Here is a 22494-nt window from a genome sequence, read left to right as displayed (position 1 = left end):
ATTAAGAATTAAGAGCTACCATACACACAATCAACCCCCTTAAAACAAAGCCTGAAATTCAACGAAGTTTCTGAGAAAATGCAATTTTTTTTTCTTCAGTGGGAAGTATACCCTTTTTCTTACCCACCACCCACCCCTACATTTGTCTGGCAAGATTCCATTAGGGATTTATTGCTGCTTCATCTGTAGGTCATACAGACAGCGCTAATAAAGACAGGCAACTTTGCAGCCCACCCCTGCAAACTAGTGTGGTTCCAACAACCCAGGTGAACAGGTAAGCACTCTGACTCACTCTGCCAGCAATAATAGAATTTTGGAATAGACAGCAAGTGCGAGCAGCCAGGTTCCACAGGCCTCTCCTCAGCAGGCGTTCCACACAGCGTTCCACAGACAACAGAGAAAGATGTGAGACTTTCCCGTTGAGGTGCAGACAGAAGAGCTCATTCTTGCAGACAGCTACATCCTGAATATCTACAAAACCCACAGGGGTGAACACACAGAAGGTTAACCACATACTCCTTCTCCATGTTGGTAAGGATGGAAATTATTCTAATAAATTTATTTTTTATACTGAGTTTGGCTTGCCTGAATTTCATTGCTATTATACTTGCAATTCAATGAAGAAATATTTTAGACAATTCTAGAAAGATCAAAAACAAAAACACATCTCTCTTCTGTAAAATTCTATGTGAAAGATGCTACTTTCTAAACAAAACAAATGAGCAAAGGAAAAAGAAAGAAACCAAGAAACAGACTCTTAACTACAGAGAACAAACTGATGGTCACCAGAGGGGAGGGTGGTGGGGGGGATGGGAGAAATGGGTGGTGGGGATTGAGGAGGGCAATTGTCATGGTGAGCACAGGATAATGTACAGAACTGTTGAACCACTATATTGTACAGCTAAAATTAACATTAAACTGTTTGTTAACTTTACCAGAATTAAAAATAGTAATGGTATGGTTTCGCTTACTTGTGGAGCATAAGGAGTAACATGGAGGGCATTGGGAGAAGGAGAAGAGAAGTGAGTTGGGGGAAATCAGAGGGAGAGACAAACCATGAGACACTGCGGACTCTGAGAAACAAACAGGGTTTTGGAGGGGTAGGGAGTGGGGGCTGGGTGAGCCTGGTGGAGGGTATTATGGAGGGCATGTATTGCATGGAGCACTGGGTGTGGTGCATAAACAATGAATGCTGGAACTCTGAAAAGAAATAAAATAAAATAAATGTGAAAAAATAATAATGGTAAAATAAAATAAGTAAAATAAAATGCTACTTTCTGTGAAAAGAAATTGGGGCTTTAAGAGAGCACTCGACATCAGAGACCAGATGACAACATTTCTGAGTTACAATCTGATGGAAACAAACAGATTTTAACACACTATATAAATCAACAGTTCATGAGAAAACACCTATCTTGGCAGAACATCATGAAAGGAGTTAAAAAACTAGTTTTTGATCTCACTTATAGGTGCAACCTGAAAAAGCCAAACAAGTAGAAGCAGAGAAGAATGGTGAAAACCAGGGACTGGAGGGGTGGGGGATATTGGTCAAGGGGTACAAACTTGCAATTAGCTGACAAGTTCTAGAGATCTAACGCACAGCATTGTGATCACACTTCACAATACTGTACCATATATTGCAAAATTGCTAAGCGACTAGATCTTAAAAGTTCTCATCACAAAAGACAGTAATCATATTGCAATAGAAAGCTGATCCTTGAACAACATGGGTTTGAACTGCATGGGTCCATGGATATACGAAATTTTTTCAATTAATACAGTATAGTAAATGTATTTGCTCTTTTTTATGATTTTCTTAATAATGTTCTCTTCTCTAGCTTTCTTTCTTGTAAGAATATAGCAAATAATACATGTAATATACAAAGAATGTTACTCAACTGCTGCTGTTACCAGCAAGGCTTTGGGTCAACAGCAGGTTATTAGTAGTTAAGTTCTGGAGGAGTCAAAAGTTACATGCAGGTTTTCGACTGCTCAGGACCTGGGTCTGTGCCCCTTAAGTCCCACATTGTTCAAGGGTTAACTATATAACTGTATCAAATCAAAACTTTGTATACACCTTAAACTCACACAGTGTGTATGTCAATTTTTAAAAAACAATCTCGTTTTTTAGGGCAACCTTAGCAACTTAAACCACAAGAAATCAGTATTAATCAGATCAGGAAGTAAGGGTTCCTCTTTCTTATATTTCTGCAATAGAAAATGACCCAGAAAGATATACTGAGTAGCAATGCTAATGATGCAAGATTTCTTCCATTTTTGGTTTAAACTAAAAAAAAAAAAAAAAAAAAAAAAATGTTATTCCCACAAGAAACTCTTTTTTTTTTTTTTTTTTTAACATTTTATTTACTTATTTGACAGAGAGAGAGCACAAGCAGGGGGAGCCACAAGCAGAGGGAGAAGGAAGCGCGATGCGGAGCTCGATCCCAGAACCCTGGGATCAGGACCTGAGCAGAAGGCAGATGCTTAACTGACTGAGCCAACTAGGTGCCCCCCTCCACAAGGATTCTGAACCCCAAACTATTAAGACCACAAAATGGAAGCGAAAGCAAGACTTCTAATGGTGAATAAAGATTCAGGGTAATTAGAAGGAAAAAATTAACCCACTCAATCTTTAGCAGTGGTTACTAATATTTAAGAATAAGTGAAAATTATATTTAAAATTATCCTTGAAGGGGTGGCTGGAGGAGGCTCAGACACTTAGCAGCTGAATCTTCAGCCCAGGTCTTGATCTCAGCAGGGTTCTGAGTTCAAGTCCTATGTTGGGCTCTGTCCATGGAGCCTACTTTAAAAAAAAAATAAATAAATAAGAAAATTATCCATGAAAAACTGAATAACTGAACATAAATTCCCAAGTATATGCTTGGGAAATACATTACAATGGAAAACATCTATGACATTAATCTTTATTTTTGAAAATTTTTATTTATTTGAGAGAGAGCAAGCAAGAGAGAAAGAGAGCATAAGCAGGATGAGCACTAGAGGGAGAAGCAGACTCCCCACTGTGTAGGGAGCCTGACATGGGGCTTCATCTTGGGACTCTGGGATCATGAACTGAGCCTAAGGCAGATGCTTAACTGACTGAGCCATCCAGGCACCCCTGACATTAATCATTTTTTTTTTTATTTTTTAAAAAGATTTTTATTTATTTATTTGACAGACAGAGATCACAAGTGGGCAGAGAGGCAGGCAGGGAGAGGAAGGGAAGCAGGCTCCCTGCTGAGCACGGAGCCCGATGCGGGGCTCGATCCCAGGACCTTGGGATCATGACTTGAGCGGAAGGCAGAGGCTTTAACCCACTGAGCCACCCCCTGACATTAATCTTTAGGAGAAACACCACCTCAGTCTATTTTTCTACTTTTCACACTCGAAGAGAATTCTCTTAAGATCGCTGAATCTTTCACAAGCAAGATACTAAAATTTACCTACGGAAAGGTACACCTGGGTGTTTCAGTCTGGCTTCCTGCTCAGTGGAGAGCCTTCTCCCCTTGCCCCTCACCCAACTCATAGTCTTTCTCTCAAATAAGTAAATAAAATCTTTAAAAATAAAATAAAATAAATTACATAAGGAAGAAAAATGTAATTACCTTTGACTTCACTCCAGAGAAGAACTTGAACATTCTGAGGAAGGAAAACATAAATTCCTCTTTCTGTCCAAGTCAGCACACAGTGCTCACTACAAAAGAAAAGGAAGAAGTTAAGAGAATTCTAGTTTGCTTGGATACAGAAATTTATGATCTAATTCCCTGAATTCAGATCTTTACATCAGCTATTAAAGGAAGATTGTAGAAAGAAGACACAACAGGGGTGCCTTTGGCTCAGGTCCTGATCCCAGGGTCCTGAGATCGAGTCCCACATCGGGCTTCCTGCTCTGTGGGAAGCCTGCTTCTCCTTCTCCCACTCCCCCTCCTTGTGTTCCCTCTCTGGCTGTCAATCTCTCTGTCAAATAAACAAATAAAACACTTTTTTTAAAAAAAAAAAGAAAGAAAGAAAGAAAAGAAAACACAACAGTGATACAGTTAGTCAAGTCATAACACCTAACAAGAGTCCTTTAAAAAACAGCATAATATGGCACCAAACTGGGAAAAATTTAGATATACACACTAAAAACCTTCTAAAAAAAGAAAAGGTTGGTATTTCACTTAATGTTTGTTAAAGCATCTAAATTTCCCATCACTGGTATGAAAAGGGCACATTTAAAACAGACAACACACCACCACAAATCACTGCTCTAGTGAGTCACATAAGGGGATGGTAATATTTTGATGCCCTTAGTTGTGTGGAGGCAATAAAAGGTTAAAAACTCCTCATCAACCATCTGCCAGGAGCTTTATCAAAGTATCTATATTATCTTAGCTTGCAGACAGACACTCACCAAGACAGATGTGCTATTTTATAAAAACAAAAAACCTGAAATTTGGAGAGATGAAATAATACACCCAAGGACAGTCTGGCTACAAGAGCTGGACTTTTTTCTCTACACCTCACAGAATCCTACTTCTTCCCTCATTTACCCTCAGTGACCCACCCACCAACTATTACCCAGAATCTGGACTACTTCACATAACTGCATTTTCATAAAGTCATAAATTTGCTAAGTGCCAAACCAAATGACCCTTCCTTATCTCCTTTCTTCTTGATGCTCAAGTAGGGGCCAGCCCTGCTGATTGTTCCTTCCTTCCTGAATCTCACCTCCCCGGACTCTGGGACACTGTACTTTCCTGGGCCAGTTTTTCCAGCCCTCTTGTACTCTCCATCTCTGCTCACCTCTTCACATACCCCTTTGCTTGTCTTTACTTGTATACTCTTTCTCAAGGCTGCTACTGTTTCTCAGATACCAATGGGTCCTCTCTGCTTCTTCCCCTCAGTCAGGGCATCCCAGCTTATAATGCTCACTCCAGCCGCCTCCCAAGGATCACAGAAGTGCTACTCCCCTCTGGGATCCTCCAAGAGCCCACGGCAACCGCTCTTCTTCCTGTGCTCACCCTATTTCCTATCACCCGTGTCCATATGGTACTTAGTCATGTACTGTACTGCTGCAACCCTCACTTTGTGTCGAAATACCACATCTCCAACAATTTATTATCTTAAGATCAGGAACACTGAGGCGCTTGGGTGGCTCAGTTAGTTAAGCGTCCGACTCTTGATTTTGGCTCAGATTGTGATCTCAGGTCATGAAATCTAGCCCTGTGTAACACGCCATGCTCAGCAGGGAGGTGGGGGAGGTGGGGGAGTGTCCTGCTTGAGATTCTCTCTCCCCCTCTGCCCCTCCTCCCAACTTGTGCTTTTACATGAACACAAATAAATAAATAAATTAGAAAAAAAAAAAAACAGGGACCTTTGTAAAATTTAAACTCCCAAGAGTACTAAAAATGGTACTATGTGGTTATAAAACACCAGGAGTGATATTTAATAGGAACTGGGTCCTCACACAAATTTTAAACATTTTGTCAATATAAGACCAGGTCACTGTCCCTATGAGAAAGTAATATTTGACACAAAGATGGAAGAAATGGTCAGAATGCTAATCTAAAGGAAGAAAAACCAGAAGGTTACCTTCAGGAGCCAAAGAAGAAAAAAAAATAAGAAGCCAAAGGATCCCTGAGTAGAAAAACAAAATGATTTTGACACTAAGCTTTGATACTCAGCTTCCTTAGGAAATCTTAGGAGTGGAGCTTAGATAAGAGCTGATACTTTGCAATTTACACGTCACTTATCCCCTTGTCCTTTCACTGATAATAAACAGACTAGGACACAGTCTAAGAGCACTGCAAGGCCAAGGAAGGGAAAGTAACACTGTTTACCACAAAGAAAACAACGTATATAAATTTGCTTCCTTTGGGATTTGTGGGTGTAATAGTAAAGGTCACCACTGGACATAAGTGTATAGGTAGGGGGAAAAAAAGAAACAGAAACAAAGAGCCTTTCTATTCATGTTTAAAAAAAAAAATCTTCACTGAATTCTTTAACTGAGCTGTTATTTGAGAGCCTTCTGTGTGCCTAAGATCAAGCCCAGAGCAAAGGAGTTGACAATGTAGTGCTGGGATTGATATTCATGGTACAGTGAAAGCAGAGATGACAGAGGAATCAACAAGGTGTGACCATGTGCCTGGGAATAAGTGTCTAATCTCATCCTGCTGGAGTAGTCAGCAGAGGCTTCAAACCGGCATTAACTACTACTTAAACTGAGCAGTAGGCAGAGCCAGATCATCAAGGGCTTTGTATGCTACGGCAGAGACTGTAACAGGAGCTTTAAATAGCTTAACTCAAGGAACAACTCTACCAGGAGGACCGAGCAACTGTGGCCTTGCCTTCAGAAAACATACTCTTGGGTAAAGGGCTTCCTCACCAATCACACCACAGTCAGCCCACGTCTGTCATGTGCCAGAGGCTAGGCCAAGCACTGAGAATAATATAATGAACAAAACAGACACACAGCACTTACTAAGAGTAAAACAAGCATAAATGTTGTATGAATATGTAATTATAAGTCATAATAAGTGCCATAAAGGAAGAGGAATTTTTTTGGTCTTTTTACAAGATTTTATTTATTTATCTGACACAGAGAGAGCACAAGTAGGCAGAGTGGCAGGCAGAGGGACAGGGAGAAGTAAGATCCCTGCTGAGCAGGGAGCCCTATGTTCGGCTCGATCCCAGGACCCTGGGATCATGACCCGAGCAGAAGGCAGACACCCAACCAACTGAGCCACCCAGGAGCCCCAGGAAGAGTTTTTAATATGCTTTATCCAATCATGAGCCAACAGTCATCTTTTCTCAGTAATTTTCAGAGTGAATTAGGAGTATGTTAAACTGTTTACAATTTAATTTTAAATATTCCAGGGTAGGCAATGTGACATATACATACAACAGGGGCAATTAGTTAATATTTCAATAGTATTTTTTTTTAATCACATTCTAAGAGCAGTTAGTTAGCCTTTGATGAAAGAACTCAATCAGACTATTCTACAACAACCTCTAAATAACATTCTCTGAATCTGCATTAGAGATCTTATGCATTAACTAAGGGATATTAGAAATAATATCCATCGATGAAATAAGTTCAAGACACACAGACTGGGTGGAAATCGTAACACTGGCAGAACAAAGGTGTAAGACTCAGCAAACCCAGCCTTTAGTGACACTCTGTGCTGCCACTTAGTGGACTTTTGCACCTAATCCAACTGGAAGGCTGGCTGAACCCCAGCGTTAGAATATGGCTGAATGTGGGGCACACAGGTGGCTCAATCAGTTAAGCATCTGCCTTCAGTTCGGGTCAGGATCTCAGGGTCCTGGGATTGAGGCTCAGCAGGGGCTCTGCTTCTCCCTTGCACTCTCCCTCTGTGCTCTACCCCCCAAAAAGATAAATAAACTCTTAAAAAAAAAAAGTTAGAATATGGCTGAACATGCCTCAAGCAGATCTTTCACGCAAGGTACTTACTTGTCAGAGCACCTAAAGGACACAGAGCTGAAAGTTTACCAAGCTTAGAAGAAAAAGTTCTATAATTAGGTTTGTGCCTACCTGCTAAGAAACATATCTATGTGTGGCTGACTTCAGTCTGAGACTTGCTTTCATTGTAACCTCCCAGCAGAAAGGAGAGATTATGAAAGAAAGAGTATTGATAGTTCATATCTCCAATTATCAGAAGTTCCCTGGTAATTACAGACTGTCCAACTGGTTGAGATCAATTCACAACCCAAAAAAAGCCACATATATCCATGATCTTTTTATTCCTCTTAGAACACTTCATGTAACACAGGCATTTCTAAATTCTCAAAAACAGTTAAATCCAAAAACCTTTTAAAAAGCTAACTGCCGGGTGCCTGGGTGGCTCAATGGATTAAGCCTCTACCTTTGACACAGATCATGATCCCGGGGTCCTGTGATTGAGCCCCTCGTCAGGCTCCCTGCTCAGTAGGAAGCCTGCTTCCCTCTCTCTCTTTGCCTGCCTCTCTGTCTACTTGTGATCTCTGTATGTCAAATAAATAAATAAAAATCTTTTAAAAAAAGAAAAGAAGGAAGGAAAGCTAACTGCCAGGGCGCCTAGATGGCTCAGTCAGTTAACTGTCTGCCTTTGGCTCAGGTCACAATCCTGGGATCCTGGGATGGAGCCGTGCATCAGCTCCCTACTCAGTGGGGTGTCTGCTTCTCCCTCTGTCTCTCCCCCTGGTTGGTACTCTCTATCTCCCTCACTCTCTCTTAAAGTCTCAAATAAATAAAATCTTAAAAAAAAAAAAAACAAGCTAACAGCCTGTAAACATGCAGCAAAGAGAAAAAAAGTGTTCATTATTATTATTTTATTTTTTGAAAGCTCAAAAGGAGAAACTTACCTAACGTGCAAGAGTCTGGGGAAAGACAAAGATTGGGAGGACCCAACTGTATGATCATACTGAGGATCTGATCTAGGAAGTAAACAGTCTGTTAATGATTGAATCACAACATAAAAGTATCTTGTTCCCTACATAGGAAAAGTTTTGCTGCATCTAATTCATCTACCTTTATTCAATCTACTTCACTTATACCAAAGATAACTGGTTAAGGACTTTTTGGTTTCTCTAAATCTTTAATAAAAATTCTACTTCAGGGGCGCCTGGGTGACTCAGTGGGTTAAAGCCTCTGTCTTTGGCTCAGGTCATGATCCCAGGGTCCTCGGATGGAGCCCTGCATCGGGCTCTCTGCTCAGTGGGGAGCCTGCTTCCTCCTCTCTGCCTACTTGTGATCTCTATCCAAAAAAAAAAAAAAAAAAAAAAGAAAAAAGAAAAAATTCCACTTCACTCTTAGAAGGCATAATAAAATTTTTTAACTAGATTTTATTCTAGATTAATCTAAAACATCAGAGATTTCAACCCAACTCCTGCACGTAAGTTCCTCAAATAGTCCCTACCAGCCACACAAATCATTACCTTAGGGTAATCACAGGGAGAGGTGGTGATGAGAGGAGTTTCTTAAACTGATGTGTACTTATAACTTCCCCATCGAAGTTCACTTCCCACATCCTAGAGCCAGGGCGAGCACAATATATTAGGGGTTGCTGGCCTGCAGAACATCTTCCAGGGAAGAAACAAGCTCCATATTCTCCATCTCTGTCCTTGCTTCCAATTCTCCAAAATTTTTCTCTGATTCCCAAAAAGGAAAAGAAAGCAAGTTTACTCAGAAAAAAAAACTTAAAAACAATGGCACTACAAAGCAGCATGGCCATAATGTCCTCTCTATATTCACAGTAGCAGTATACTGGAAAGAGCAGCACCTTGAAAAGCTCAAAACAGGGCTCTAGCTTTGACCTGCCATTAACTATTTCTACAACAGGAAGCAAAGTCACATTGGTACTCAGTTTATTATCCACAGAATAGGGGCTCACAATTCTATCTGAAGTCCCCTTTCAAATCTACAAAATGAGTGCCAGCCAGCCATTTCATACATCCTTAAATCTTACTGAAAAGTTATTTTTAAAAAATCCATCCCTAATCACCTTGTAAAAGGTGGACTCCCCATAGGAGTTGCTAAGCTACCTCTCCCACCCTGTTTCGCAGCCATCCCCACTACCCACACCCAGGAAACTCCTCACTCTTTCTTCAAAAGGCCAAGTCCTTCTGAAACATGGCAACCTTGAACACCCGATTTCCTGAGGAGTACATGAACTAAATAGAAGAGCTCAGTATACTGCCTGAGAACACGGAAGGTGACAACATGAAGATGTCTCTTCCTAAAATCTGCTTTATTTATTCTCCAGGACTTCATTATACCATTCTTCCTCTGGGAGACTTCCTTGATGCCCATAAGCTGAATTACATGCTTCCCTGGGTGCTTACCACGTTACATATGGCAATTGTGTATATCACAACAAGAGATTATGACCTTCTTTAGGACAAAAGCCATTTCTTACTCTTCTTTAGTTGAATTTCAAGGCACAGCATCTGGCCTACAGAAAGCACTGATCATGCATTGCAATGTTCCATATACTCAAACTCTTCTATTAGAGAATGATCTAATATGCTCTGTAGTGTCAATTTACAAGGTGATTTTAGATATAATTCAATAAATATCCCTGTACTTATTTGTTTCGTGAATCAAACATAACCTCATAGTGTACCTGCGTACTATGAAAAACTGTAAGAACGGTACATACCATGAGATCATGATGTAAAAGTGCCTCAAAACGCATACAGAGCAATCTAAGAAGCTAGGGATTTATTACTTATGTTATTTGGGAAATAAAATCTATTTCTTGCTTATGTTATAACCTTGTGGCTTAATACAGTACTAAGCGTCCAGAAGAGGGCCATGAATGTTTGCTGAGCGAACAAATAAAGGCAACTCATTCTTACTCATATGCTCATTAACCTTGCTTTCTACGTTTTCAAACAATATGTAACAGGCACAAGGCTAAGTAATTCATATACATTACCTTAGTTAATCCTTAGAACGATCTCTATATTCTGGATGGGGAAACCAATATTTAGCAAGGCTTAAAAAGTGGTAGAGCCAGAATTTGAAATCATACTGTCAGACTCCATTGGTTCTCTCCCCTGTACCCTATAGTTCTTTGTTTCTATTTTTTTTATTCCTTCCTGGGATCCACCTTGCTCATCAACAATACTAACAGAAAAGAGTGAGTGGCTGGCAGGAGAAGAAAATTTGTATCTATCACTTCAATTAGTTATTAAGAGCCCCCATTTGAAAAAAAATGTTGGGGTGCCTGGATGTCTCAGTCGGTTAAGCATCTGACTCTTGATCTCAGCTAAGGTCTTGATCTCAGGGTCAAGAGTTCAAGCCCTGCCTTGGGCTCTATGCTGGGTGTATTGCCTATTAAAAAAAAAAAAAAAAAAAAGCACTGATCACGCATTGCAATGTTCCATATACTCAAACTCTTCTATTAGAGAATGATCTAATATGGGTGGCTCAGTGGGTTAAAGCCTCTGCCTTTGGCTCAGGTCATGATCCCAGGGTCCTGGGATCGAGCCCCACATTGGGCTCTCTGCTCAGCAGGGAGCCTGCTTCCTCCTTTCTCTCTGCCTGCCTCTCTGCCTACTTATGATCTCTCTCTGTCAAATAAATAAATAAAATCTTTAAAAAAAAAAAAAGTGCTGTTTGTTGGGAGGGAATATAGGTTGAAACAAAAAATTTTAAATATAAATGTATTTTTAAAATTATTGTACTATCCATATCCTCCCAAACTGAATTCCAATGAACAGGAAGTGGGCATTTCTTTAACATGTTATTCTAACAGCAGAATCTATGCTATTCTCATAACCAACTCTAGCCACGTCCCTGTGAATGGGAAAATGATGATGAGCTACTCTACTGCACAGAAGGAAAAATAAGCCTCTACTTATTTAGCTCTTTATTTTATTTTATTTTTTTTAGCTCTTTATTTTAAAAGGCTTATCATATATCTTTCTATATTGGGTCCCTTGGTAAACTTGAAAATCTAGAGAATAGTTAGGAACTTGATGAAGCTAATAAATACTTTACCAAAATCTCAAGTGTGGAGTTAATGGCCAAAGGTCCAATGTCAAGGTTGTTTGGGGGGAACTGTGAGGTAAGAGCAGAGGCAGAGAATCGAGTCAGAAAGGTTCTAGTCTTGCCTGCCTCTTCCCAGCACAGTGATATCAGGCATGCTCTATCACTTGGGACGCCTAGGCTTTCTGATCTGTAAGAATGAAGGGGTGCCAACTAGATGATCTCCAATTCTCCAAGTCTAACTTCATCACTGAGCTACAGTCTAAGACAAGTCAGAACCAAGTACATCCTCCTTCCCACAAACTCATGTAAACTGACCAAGTGCATCTCAAGGCCTTGCCTCTGTGCTGTACAGCTAGGTTCTCTGATCTCAGACACCTGCCACCTGTTGTAACTGGCCTCTTTCCATGTGCCTTTCCCAACCCAGAAAATAAATACAAAGTATACCTTCTGCCCAACCTTCCCTCTACCATCCCTGACTCTGCAGACCTTCCTTCAAACCTTCTGTAATAATCTCCTGGTTTCTAGAATAGCTGCCTTCTAATTGAGATATATGAACTCCTAGAAATACATAAAGACTTTCCAAGCCTGAATAGTTCTAAGGAAATCAATTTTCAAACCCTGACATTCTATATGCACAACTTCTTAAAATGACCTGAGAACCCACTTAATTATGTGACATTTAAGGCTGCTGCTCTCACTATGGTGCTAATTTACTAACCTGATCTTCCCCAACTGCCTTACTTAAGCCAGGCTGGCAGGTTTTAAAATATGCCTAATTCTTTCTCACTTTTCCCCAAGAGGCTGCTCCTCCCTGCTAGAACACCCCTTCCTTCTCTTTCTCCAAATTCAGCCTACCAAAAATCATCATCAAAATTAGTGAAGCTGCCTGGTGGGTTCACAGAGCTTCAATATAAAATTCTCTTTCATGTAGGCTCAAAATTTTCCTTAATAAATATTCAAAAGGGTGGCTGGTCCTGGAGAATATGGTACTGGGAAAATAGAATCAGGAGTGAAAATTTCCCTGCAGGGAGAATGGCTGAGGAACTTCAGCACAGGCGTACATAATATTTATTCCAAGCTGTTTCCTGTTTGGCTCTGGTGTTTCACAGCTACCTCTAACACACTCCTTTGCCATTCACTGAACCTCTGCCTCCATCCTGGAGATTTTGGTAAAATATCTGTCAGCATCACAAAGTTCTTAATTATTCTTCACCCAATCAGTATAATGCTATTATATATATAATATCTAACTCTAAACAACAACAAATTCAATCAAGGAAGACTTCCTGAGCCCCCATACTGAAACAGGCCTTTGCTGGGCCTCCCCTCATGGCACTATGACCACCCTTCACGGAGTTAACTGAACATCTGTCTCAATCACCCACTGGACTGTCTCTGTCTCCTGTCTCTCCTGTTCTCTAACATCAGCTTGCACACAGCTGGTTCCTCCTCAACATCTGTATTACTGAACAGAGGGGTTTGGGCTAGATGGCATCTGAGTCTCTGAGAGCTCCAGAACTCCGCATCACCTATGACTCGTGGTTGGCCAATATACCTCTCAGTGTCACACAAGAACGACCGAGTAAGTGAAGATATAAGGAGTCTTCCGTCCAAATAATCCAACTGCACAATACAGGAGTCAACCGTTGTTATTGTCTGGACAGGAAACATCACAAACGCAGCAGCTGCCTAGAAGAGACATGACAAGGAAAGAAGACTCATCTTTACATACCTGTATAATCTCCTTCTCTTTACCTTTTAAGTGAAAATAACTGGATAGCAAAAAAACAAATTTCAAATGGGCCAAAATTTAATTTGCCTATTAGGATATCGAAGTTCCACTCGTTTAAAAGCTGTGACATACTTGGTTACATAACCGTAGAAAACAACTCTTAAGGCTCTGTTTCTGGTTATTTAATCTTAGAAACTGGAACGAAAAAGATAAAGCAAGTTTTGGAACACGTGACAGAACTTGGTCACACAGAAAACAGTACTTCTTCCTTTGGAAAAAAAGATAAATTAGGGCTATAGCACCTATAAGGTTCCAAATGCTTTGGGGATCAAAAATATGTTAGGAATCTCTCTCTCTGCAGCCTCTCTGCCTACTTGTGATCTCTGTCAAATAAATAAAATCTTTAAAAAAAAAAAAAAAGTGGAAGTGGGGGTGCCTGGGTGGCTCAGTGGGTTAAGCCTCTGCCTTCGGCTCAGTTCATGATCCCAGGGTCCTGGGATTGAGCCCTGCATCGGGCTCTCTGCTCAGCAGGAAGCCCGCTTCCTCCTCTCTCTCTGCCTGCCTCTCTGCCTGCTTGTGATCTCTGTCTGTCAAATAAATAAAATCTAAAACTGCATCAGGCTCTGTGCTCAGCAAGGAATCTGTTTGAAAGATTCACTCCCTCTGTCCCTGCCCCCTTTCATTCTCTCTCTCAAAAAGAAAAAAAAAGAGAAGAATCTTATCTTTATTAATAGCCTAGTATTAATGCTTAATTTAAGTGCATCATACAGGTGAATTACAGAGTACTGTAATAGACAATGTGCATATTACTGAAGTCAGCTCACAAAAGCCACCCTTAATAACATATCAAGTTGAATCAGGCTACTATATGTACTACACACAAAAAGTCTCCTCAAAATTAATAGCTTGGGCTCTAGATCAGTCCCCAAAGAAATATAGTAGATAAAATTGTGTCCTTCAACTGAAATTCTATAAGACAGTATCTTATATCTCACCCACATACACAAGGAACTGGACTGTTTCTTACCTTTGCTTGTTTAGAAGTGTTAAGTTTGATGGCAGAAACTTTCCCCATGTGATCACCTACAAAAACTCTAAGAATAGCTGTGTCCCAACAGAGAGCTGTAACTTTTCGGCCTTTGTGCTCTGAAGACACATAAATTCGTTCTGGTTTCCCACGACGCTCCTGATTTAATTCCCAAACAACTACGAGACCTTGACTGCAAGAAAATGACACAGAAGCAGACAGTTGGCAATGGTGAAAAAGGTGCAATTTCTTTGTATCATAGTACCTCTTTGTATATAAAAGAGCCCTCTTTGTATATAAAATACATAGCCCTCTTTGTATATAAAATATACATGCAAACTCCTGCTCTTCAAAAAAGAGGGAGTAGAAAGTCAAGGTACTAATCTCCTTGCTTTAGTCCACCAATCCAAGAGAACTTAGATGTTCTAAATTATCTCAGTTACCTTACTCTTTTAAGGCCACTGAAATGTTGTTGCCACATACTGACATTTTCCATAACCCACAGTGACCAACTGTCTGTCCTGGTTTGCTAGAAACTGAAAGATTTCCTTAGGACACAAGACTTTCAGTGTTAAAACTCGGACAAACATAGGCAAACCAGGATGGTTGGCTACACTAACAAACACAAAACGACATCTGTCAATTTAAACTCTATTTAGAGGGCCTTCTGGGTGGCTCAATCAGTTAAGTGTCTGACTCTTGATTTGGCCTCAGGTCATGGTCTGAGGGTCATAGATGGAGCCCCTGCATGGCACTGAGCTCCAAACTCAGCAGAGAGCCTGTTTAGGATTCTTTCTCTCTCTCTCTGTTGGCTTGAGTGCTCACTCTCAATAAAATATAAAATACAAAATGTAAAATACACAATGTAAAATTAAATTAAATGTATTTAGAAAAGATCACATTATTTTAAAGCAGTTTCTCACCTGGTAGCTACAGCAACATAATCATCATCGTGTAAACAACAGGCAACCTGAGAAATTGCACCTTCCTATAACACAAAAGGAAGAACACTAGGTTTCTTAATAAGGTTAATTTTTTACTTTTAAATCTCAAGATTTACATTCCTCTTTGACTCCAAATGATTATTCATAACAGAGAAACTGGAACTTACAAAAGATATTCCAAATGGTATGACAGGACTACCCTTAATCTTACCCTGTGTGAAAGAAAGAGCCTGTGCTTCCAGCCTTCCTTCTGAATGAGATTGAGTCCTCCTCCTGAACTGCCCAAAGCCAACCATTTTCGAGAAACAGCTATGCTCGTGCACTAAAAACATGTAAACAGACAAGCAAGAGATCATCAAAAGTCACATAACCAAATTAACTGCAGGAAACAAATACGAAGGATCTGTGTAGCAGATTCCTCCCCCCACCCTACTCCCTGCCCAGCTAGACACCACATAATACCAATTACCCTTTCATTCTAGTATAATGAAACATAGAGAACATTTTGGTTTTAAATGTTTAACTGAATCTCAAAATGACTGAATAGGCTCAATTGTACAAACGAGTAATTTTCTCTTAGCAAAATCCAGTTATAAGACCATTTATCTTTTGCTTAATTTGGCTACGTCATTCCAATGCTGACCACAAAGATGAAAGATCAAGTAAGTCTCCAGTGGATAAAGCAAATGCTATAACCATTTACTCAATGTGAATCATTTCTAGTCTACATAATTAGCACTCAAACTACCCATAGCTTTTAGTACAAGTAGGCCTGTGGAGGACACAGATGCAGGTCAATTATGTCTTCCCCAGCCCTCAGCTTAATGATCCCTTTCCTTATCCACCAGAGAAAATAGTGGTCATACTGTACCCAATAATACCCTGTGACAAAATTTGCTGCTTGCCTGATGAACAGACACTCCCAAATCTCTCAACCTTGCTTTCCACCACAGAAGCTGGAAAATCTAAATATGCATTTACCCAAGCTGTCTTTTTTTTTTTTTTAAGATTTTATTTATTTATTTGAGAGAGAGCGAGCGAGAGCACAGACAGGCAGAGGGAGAGAGAGAAGCAGGGAGCCTGACGTGGAGCTCAAAGCCAGACCCTGAGATCAGGACCCCAGCTAAAGGCAGATGCTTAACAGACTGAGCCACCCAGGTGCCCCATTACCCAGTCTCTCTTGAAGCTAGGGGGAGCTATGTGACTAAAATCCAGCCTGCTAGGGTTTCTTAGAAAGGTATACCTTACTAGGTAAAAGATAGAAAGAAAACAAAGCCTTCAGGAAACAATGGATAATGATACAATCATAGTAGGGGATTTGAATACCCATTCCCATCAATGGACAAATCATCCAAACAGAAAATCAACAAGAAAACAGAAGCTTTGAAAGACACACTGGACCAGATGACTTTAACATGCTCAGAACAGTCCACCCTGAAACAACAGGATATACACTGTGCACATGGTACAGTCTCCAGAGCAGATCACACATTAGGCCACAAAACAAGTCTCAACAAATTAAAACAAAATCAAAGGCCTACCATGCACCTTTTCTGACCACAATACTATGAAATTAGAAATCGAACACAAGAAAAAATTTGGAAAGACTACAAATACGTGGAGATTAAATAATATGCTACTAATCAATGAATGGATCAACCAAGAAATCAAAGATAAAAAATTACATGGAAGCAAATAAAAATGAAAACAACAGTCCAAGGGGCAGCTGGGTGGCTCAGTCATTAAGCATCTGCCTTCAATTCAGGTCATGATTCCAGAGTCCTGGAATCAGGCTGGCATTGGGCTCCCTGCTCAGTAGGAAGCCTGCTTCTTCCTTTCCCATTCCCCAACTTGTGTTCCCTCTCTCGCTGTGTCTCTCTGTCAAATAAATAAAATCTTTAAAAAAAGAGAGAGAAGAAAAGAAAACAACAGTCCAAAATCTTTGGTATATAGCAAAAGTAGTTCTAAGAGGGAAGTTTATAGCAATATAGGCCTACATCAAGAAGCAAGAAAAATCTCAAACAACCTAACTGCACACCTAAAAGAGCTAGAAAAAGAAGGATAAAACCCAAACCAAGCAAAAGGAAGGAAATAATTAAGATTAGGGCAGAAGAAAATGACATAGGAACTAAAAAAATACAATAGATCAGTGAAACCAGGAGCTGGTTCTCTGAAAAGATCAACAAAATAGATAAACATACAGCCAGACTCACTTAAAACAAATAAACAAACAAACAAAAACAGAGAGAGGGCCCAAATAAAGGAAATCACTAATCAAAGAGGAGAAATAACATCACAGAAATAAATTATAAAAGAGTACTTATGAAAACCTATATGCCAACACATTGAACAACTTAAAAGAAATGGGTAAGTTCCTAGAGATATAATCTCCCAAAACTAAACCAGGAAAAAAAAATAGAAAATTTGAACAGACCAATTAACAGCAATGAAAACTGAAACAGTAATCAAAAAACTCCCAACAAACAGAGGTCCAGGGCGAGATGCCTTCACATCTTTAAATGTGAAACACTTAAAGAAGAGTTACGGGCGCCTGGGTGGCTTCAGCTCAGGTCATGATCTCAGGGTCCTGGGATCGAGTCCCGCATCAGGGTTCTCTGCTTAGCAGGGAGCCTGTTCTCCCCCCCCCCCCCCCTCTCTGCCTACTTGTGATCTCTGCCTGTCAAATAAATAAGTAAATAAAATCTTAAAAAAAAAAAAAAAAAAAGAGGGGCCGCCTGGGTGGCTCACTGGGTTAAAGCTTCTGCCTTCAGCTCAGGTCATGATCTCAGGGTCCTGGGATCAAGTCCCACATCGGGCTCTCTGCTCAGCAAGGAGCTTGCTTCCCCCAGTCTCTCTCTGCCTGCCTCTCTGCCTACTTGTGATCTCTCTCTGTGTAAAATAAATAAATAAAATCTTAAAAAAAAAAAAAAAAGAAGAGTTACGACAAGGGTGCCTGAGTGGCTCAGTCGGTTAAGCATCTGACTTCAGCTTGGGTTGTGATCTTGGGGTCCCAGGACTGAGCCGCACATCGGGCTCTCTGCTCAGCGGGGAGTCTGCTTCTCCCTCTCCCTCTGTGCATGTTCTCTTTCTCTCTCTCAAATAAATAAATAAAATCTTTTTTAAAAAAATTTAAAAACCCTAATTCAGAGGGATACATCACCCTATATTTACTGGAGCATTATCATAACAGCCAAACTATGGAAGTAGCCCAAGTGTCCATTGACAGATGAATGAATAAAGACGTGGTATATATCTACAACGGAGTATTATTCAGCCATAGGAAAAGAATGAAATCTTGCCATTTGCACTAACATGGATGGATCTTGAGGGTATAATGCTAAATGAAGTAAATCAGAGAAAGATAAAATGCCATATGATCTCACTCATGTGGAATTAAGAAGCAAAACAAGCAAGCAAAGGAAAAAAGAAAAAAGAGCTAGAGAAACAAACCAAGAAACAGACTCTCTCTCTTTTTTTTTAGAGGTGGGGGAGGGGAGCAGGGGGAAAGGGAGAGAAAACATCCCAAGCAGGCTCTACGTTCAGCATGGAGCCCAGTGGGAACCTGGATCCCACAACTCTGAAATCATGACCTGAGCCGAAATTGAGAGTGGGACGTTTAACCAACTGAGCCACCCAGGTACCCCAAGAAACAGACAATCTTAATGAGAGAGAACAAACTGATGGTTATCAGAGAGGAGCTGGGTGGGGGAATGGGGAAAATAGGAAATGAGGATTAAAAGTACACTCATCATGGGGCACCTGGGCGGTTAAGAGTCAGCTAAGTCTGCGTTTGGCTCCGGTCGTGATCTCAGGGTCCTGGGATTGAGCCCCACATCAGGTTCCCTGCTCAACGGGGAGCCTGCTTCTCCCTCTCTCCCCTGCTCCTGCGCTATCTCTCACTATCTCTCCCTCTCTCAAATAAATAAAATCTTAAAAAAAAAAAAAAACTGCTTTATGGGGTGCCTGGGTGGCTCAGTGGGTTAAAGCCTCTGCCTTCGGCTAAGGTCATGATCTCAGGGTCCTGGGATGGAGCCCCGCGTTGGGCTCTCTGCTCAGCGGCGAGCCTGCTTCCTCCTCTCTCTCTCTGCCTGCCTCTCTGCTTGCTTGTGATCTCTCTGTTAAATAAATAAATAAAATCTTAAAAAAAAAAAAAAACCTGCTTTAAAAAAAAGTATACTGGGGTGCCTGGGTGGCTCAGTGGGTTAAGCCGCTGCCTTCGGCTCAGGTCATGATCTCAGGGTCCTGGGATCGAGTCCCACATCGGGCTCTCTGCTCAGCAGGGAGCCTGCTTCCCTCTCTCTCTCTGCCTGCCTCTCCGACTACTTGTGGTTTCTCTCTGTCAAATAAATAAATAAAATCTTAAAAAAAAAGTATACTTACCATAATAAAAAATAGTAATAAAATTTTAAAATAAAAAATCTATAATAAACTGGGGCAGTGGGGGGTTGGGGGGAGCCTTTGCCCATGGCCCCATCTTTCCTGCTTGAGATGCTAATGGAAACATCAAGACTAGAGCCTAGACACCTATCTTACAACTGTGACTAAAAACCAATATATGGATGATAGTGGAACAGGAAAGATGGGAGAGCCCGGTACCTCAGTGATATCCTTGGGCCACTACACTAAACGCAGAAACACTAACTTCCAACAGCGTTATAAACACCCTTATTGGTTAAGCCAAGCTATACCAAGTAGGACATCCTATAACTTGTGGTTAAAAAAGTCTAACTGAAATCAACCCTCACAACTGCTGCTCATTTCACTTTGCCTATTATGCTGTATTCTTTTGCTTAGAGCTGAGAAAGTAATTGGATGGGGGAGCATAAGTATAAAAATGAAATTACTTAGGAACTGATTATGAAATTTTGCTCTTCACCATGTCATTCCTGAGTTTATCAGAAGAACCCAGGGTTTGAGGGGAACACATACTTCTTCCCACAGAGCTAATAGCTTTTGCTCTGTTTCCTAAAATGGAGAGTACATCAAACTCCTTTTATTGGAATGAGCTTAGTGCAACTGCAATGGTTCACACTGCTTAAAATGCAACAGGGTATACTCTATACTGTTTTACTTTCAATCAAATACATTATTTTTCTGAGGAAAAAAAGTAAGATTATTGTGAAGGAAAAAAAATTCAGCAATCAGTATCGTGTTTTTCAAGGATGGGAAAGAAGAATTCAAATGACAGCTCCAAAAGTAAATCTAGAAAGAGCTACGGGGGCACCTGGGTGTCTCAGTCAGTTAAGCGTCTGCCTTTGGCTCAGTTCATGGTCCCAGGGTCCTGGGACTGAGCCGAGCATCAGGCTCCCTGCTCAGTGGGGGGTCTGCTTCACCCCCTCCCTCTGCCTCAGCCCCAGCTTGTGCTCACACACATGCATACATGCTCTCTCGCAAATAAATAAAATCTTTAAAAAAAAAAAAAAAAGAGGGGCACCTGGGTGGCTCAGTGGGTTAAAACCTCTGCCTTCGGCTCGGGTCATGATCCCAGGGTCCTGGGATCGAGCCCCACATCGGGCTCTCTGCTCCAAGGGGAGCCTGCTTTCCCCTCTCTCTCTGCCTGCCTCACTGCCTGCTTGTGATCTCTGTCAAATAAATAAATAAAATCTTTAAAAAAAAATAGGTATTTAAAAAAAAAAAGAGCTAAGAACATGATACTTGTATGTAAGATATTACTAGCATAGGGAAGAATACCCATGATTCCAGTAAACATAAAAAACTAGAGGGCAGGGAGCATATACAACAGAGCACACAAAATATATGAATATGAACATGAAATTGATAAAAGGATCAAGAAATTCACCTTTAGGCGACTGGAGTCCAGCCTCAGGGCTGAAAGTAATGGATCCAGAGACTCAAACTCTGCAAGAACATGGCTGTAGGACTCCGGTATCACTGGCACAAAAGCCATTTAGCTGGAAAGTTGAAACCACCTTGAGTGCCAGGCAAAGTACTCCTGAATAAAACCTGCAAAAATAAAATTTAAGAAGCTCTTTGCTCAGTCAGCATATATTTGATGGATATAGGGAGAACAAAGAGAATCATGAGAAAGGGAGAAAGGGACAAGGATCCCTACTCTGGAGGTACTTAGCATCTAAGTGGAAAGAAAGCACATAGATAATATTATATGGAACCATCACCTTGTACTGTATCATTGCCTGATTCTGAAATTCCGAGATAATCAAGTCCTGAATGTCAAGGTCCTCCCTAATCCTACCCCACTCTGTTTATCTCACAGTGTGAGTAGGTAGGATAGGCAATGTAGGATTTAAGATGGAAACTGGTCAAGCTCCTCTTTGGTAAAATAGCAACCTCGGTTGTACTTCAAGCTGTAAGTCTTCTGCCTTTCAGAGTCTGTCATTAAAAGGCAATGTTCTCTAAAGGCTTCAAACTATAAACCCTATCAGCAAATTCAATAGTTACCAGCCAACAATTTGGCTTCAAAGAGTGCTTCAAAGAAAGAGACTTCTAGAACTCTTCTCCAAGCCATCAGGGGCTCAGTAAGTATCTGCTGAATGAACGAATGCATCTACTAAGTGGGAAGTAAGGTGCAGGGAATTAAAAACTCAAAGAAAAGAGATTTAAATAAGAGAACTAATACAAATGAATAGGAATAAGAATACAAAATAGCAAATTCTAAATACCCAATGAAGACATTGTAAACTAATGCAAGAGTTTACCTGTTCTGCAACTCTCAAGTGTGTATTTTTGTTAAGCTGCACCAACTTCCAAAAAAGAAGTAAAATTCAAGAAAATTCTTACCCATTAATTTTAACTTTCCTAAGTCTTTTGTAAAATGCCAAATTAAGAAAAGCAAACAGTACAGAAAAATTTAGAAACAACCACTTATTTTTGTTTTTAAATTACTTATACTTTTAAATTTTCTTCCCCAGAACCACATGTATTTACTCACTCACTTATTGATAAAATATGTACATAGTGTCACCAGCTAGACCCTAGGACCTGACCTTTACTTCTCACTGGCTTTTTCCCCACTGACCTTTGTCCCACATTTTTCCTTAAGCTCTGCTTTCTAGCTTATCTCTTAACTCAAGCAAAAAACCCCAGGGGCCTAACATCCCTTGATGGAAAGAAACTGAAACTACCCCTCAAGCAGTAACCGTTGCCGGACAGGAGCTCCATCTGCTCAGGCAGCCCAGACCAGTTTGAGCTTAACCCCAGAAATCAGGCCTTTTCAGAGCAACCATGCAGTGACCCAGGGAGTGACCCATAGTCACCTTTACCTCAGTAGAACACTAAAATCTCCACCCACGGGGGAGCACAAGCCTGCTTTACGTTTAACATACAACGTATG

At 40.5% G+C, this 22494-nt stretch overlaps 1 protein-coding gene across 6 annotated transcripts in view; it reads right to left on the bottom strand.

Annotated features, from left to right (window-relative positions):
• The window catches only part of HPS5 (HPS5 biogenesis of lysosomal organelles complex 2 subunit 2), a 48900-nt gene that overhangs the window by 20905 nt on the left and 5501 nt on the right, over nt 1-22494 (bottom strand). For 5 of the 6 annotated variants that reach the window (XM_004752092.3, XM_013055880.2, XM_013055882.2 and 2 more), the window contains exons 2-10: nt 20983-21146; nt 15394-15504; nt 15162-15226; nt 14239-14431; nt 13035-13168; nt 8920-9132; nt 8347-8418; nt 3606-3694; nt 293-471 (exon numbers count right to left, since the gene is read on the bottom strand). In XM_004752092.3, coding sequence (XP_004752149.1) covers nt 293-471; nt 3606-3694; nt 8347-8418; nt 8920-9132; nt 13035-13168; nt 14239-14431; nt 15162-15226; nt 15394-15504; nt 20983-21090 — 1164 coding nt within the window. In that variant the 5' untranslated portion in view covers nt 21091-21146. The remainder of the gene's footprint in view (nt 1-292; nt 472-3605; nt 3695-8346; nt 8419-8919; nt 9133-13034; nt 13169-14238; nt 14432-15161; nt 15227-15393; nt 15505-20982; nt 21147-22494) is intronic. The other variant, XM_045066151.1, reaches the window with a different exon arrangement.

Source organism: Mustela putorius, unplaced genomic scaffold, assembly GCF_011764305.1.
Source record: "Mustela putorius furo isolate JIRA1106 unplaced genomic scaffold, ASM1176430v1.1 tig00003859_pilon_pilon_pilon, whole genome shotgun sequence".
In the NCBI taxonomy this organism is placed as follows: Eukaryota; Metazoa; Chordata; class Mammalia; order Carnivora; family Mustelidae; genus Mustela; species Mustela putorius.
The sequence above is the reverse complement of the archived record's forward strand: the minus strand, read 5'-3'. Positions and strand labels throughout refer to the sequence as shown.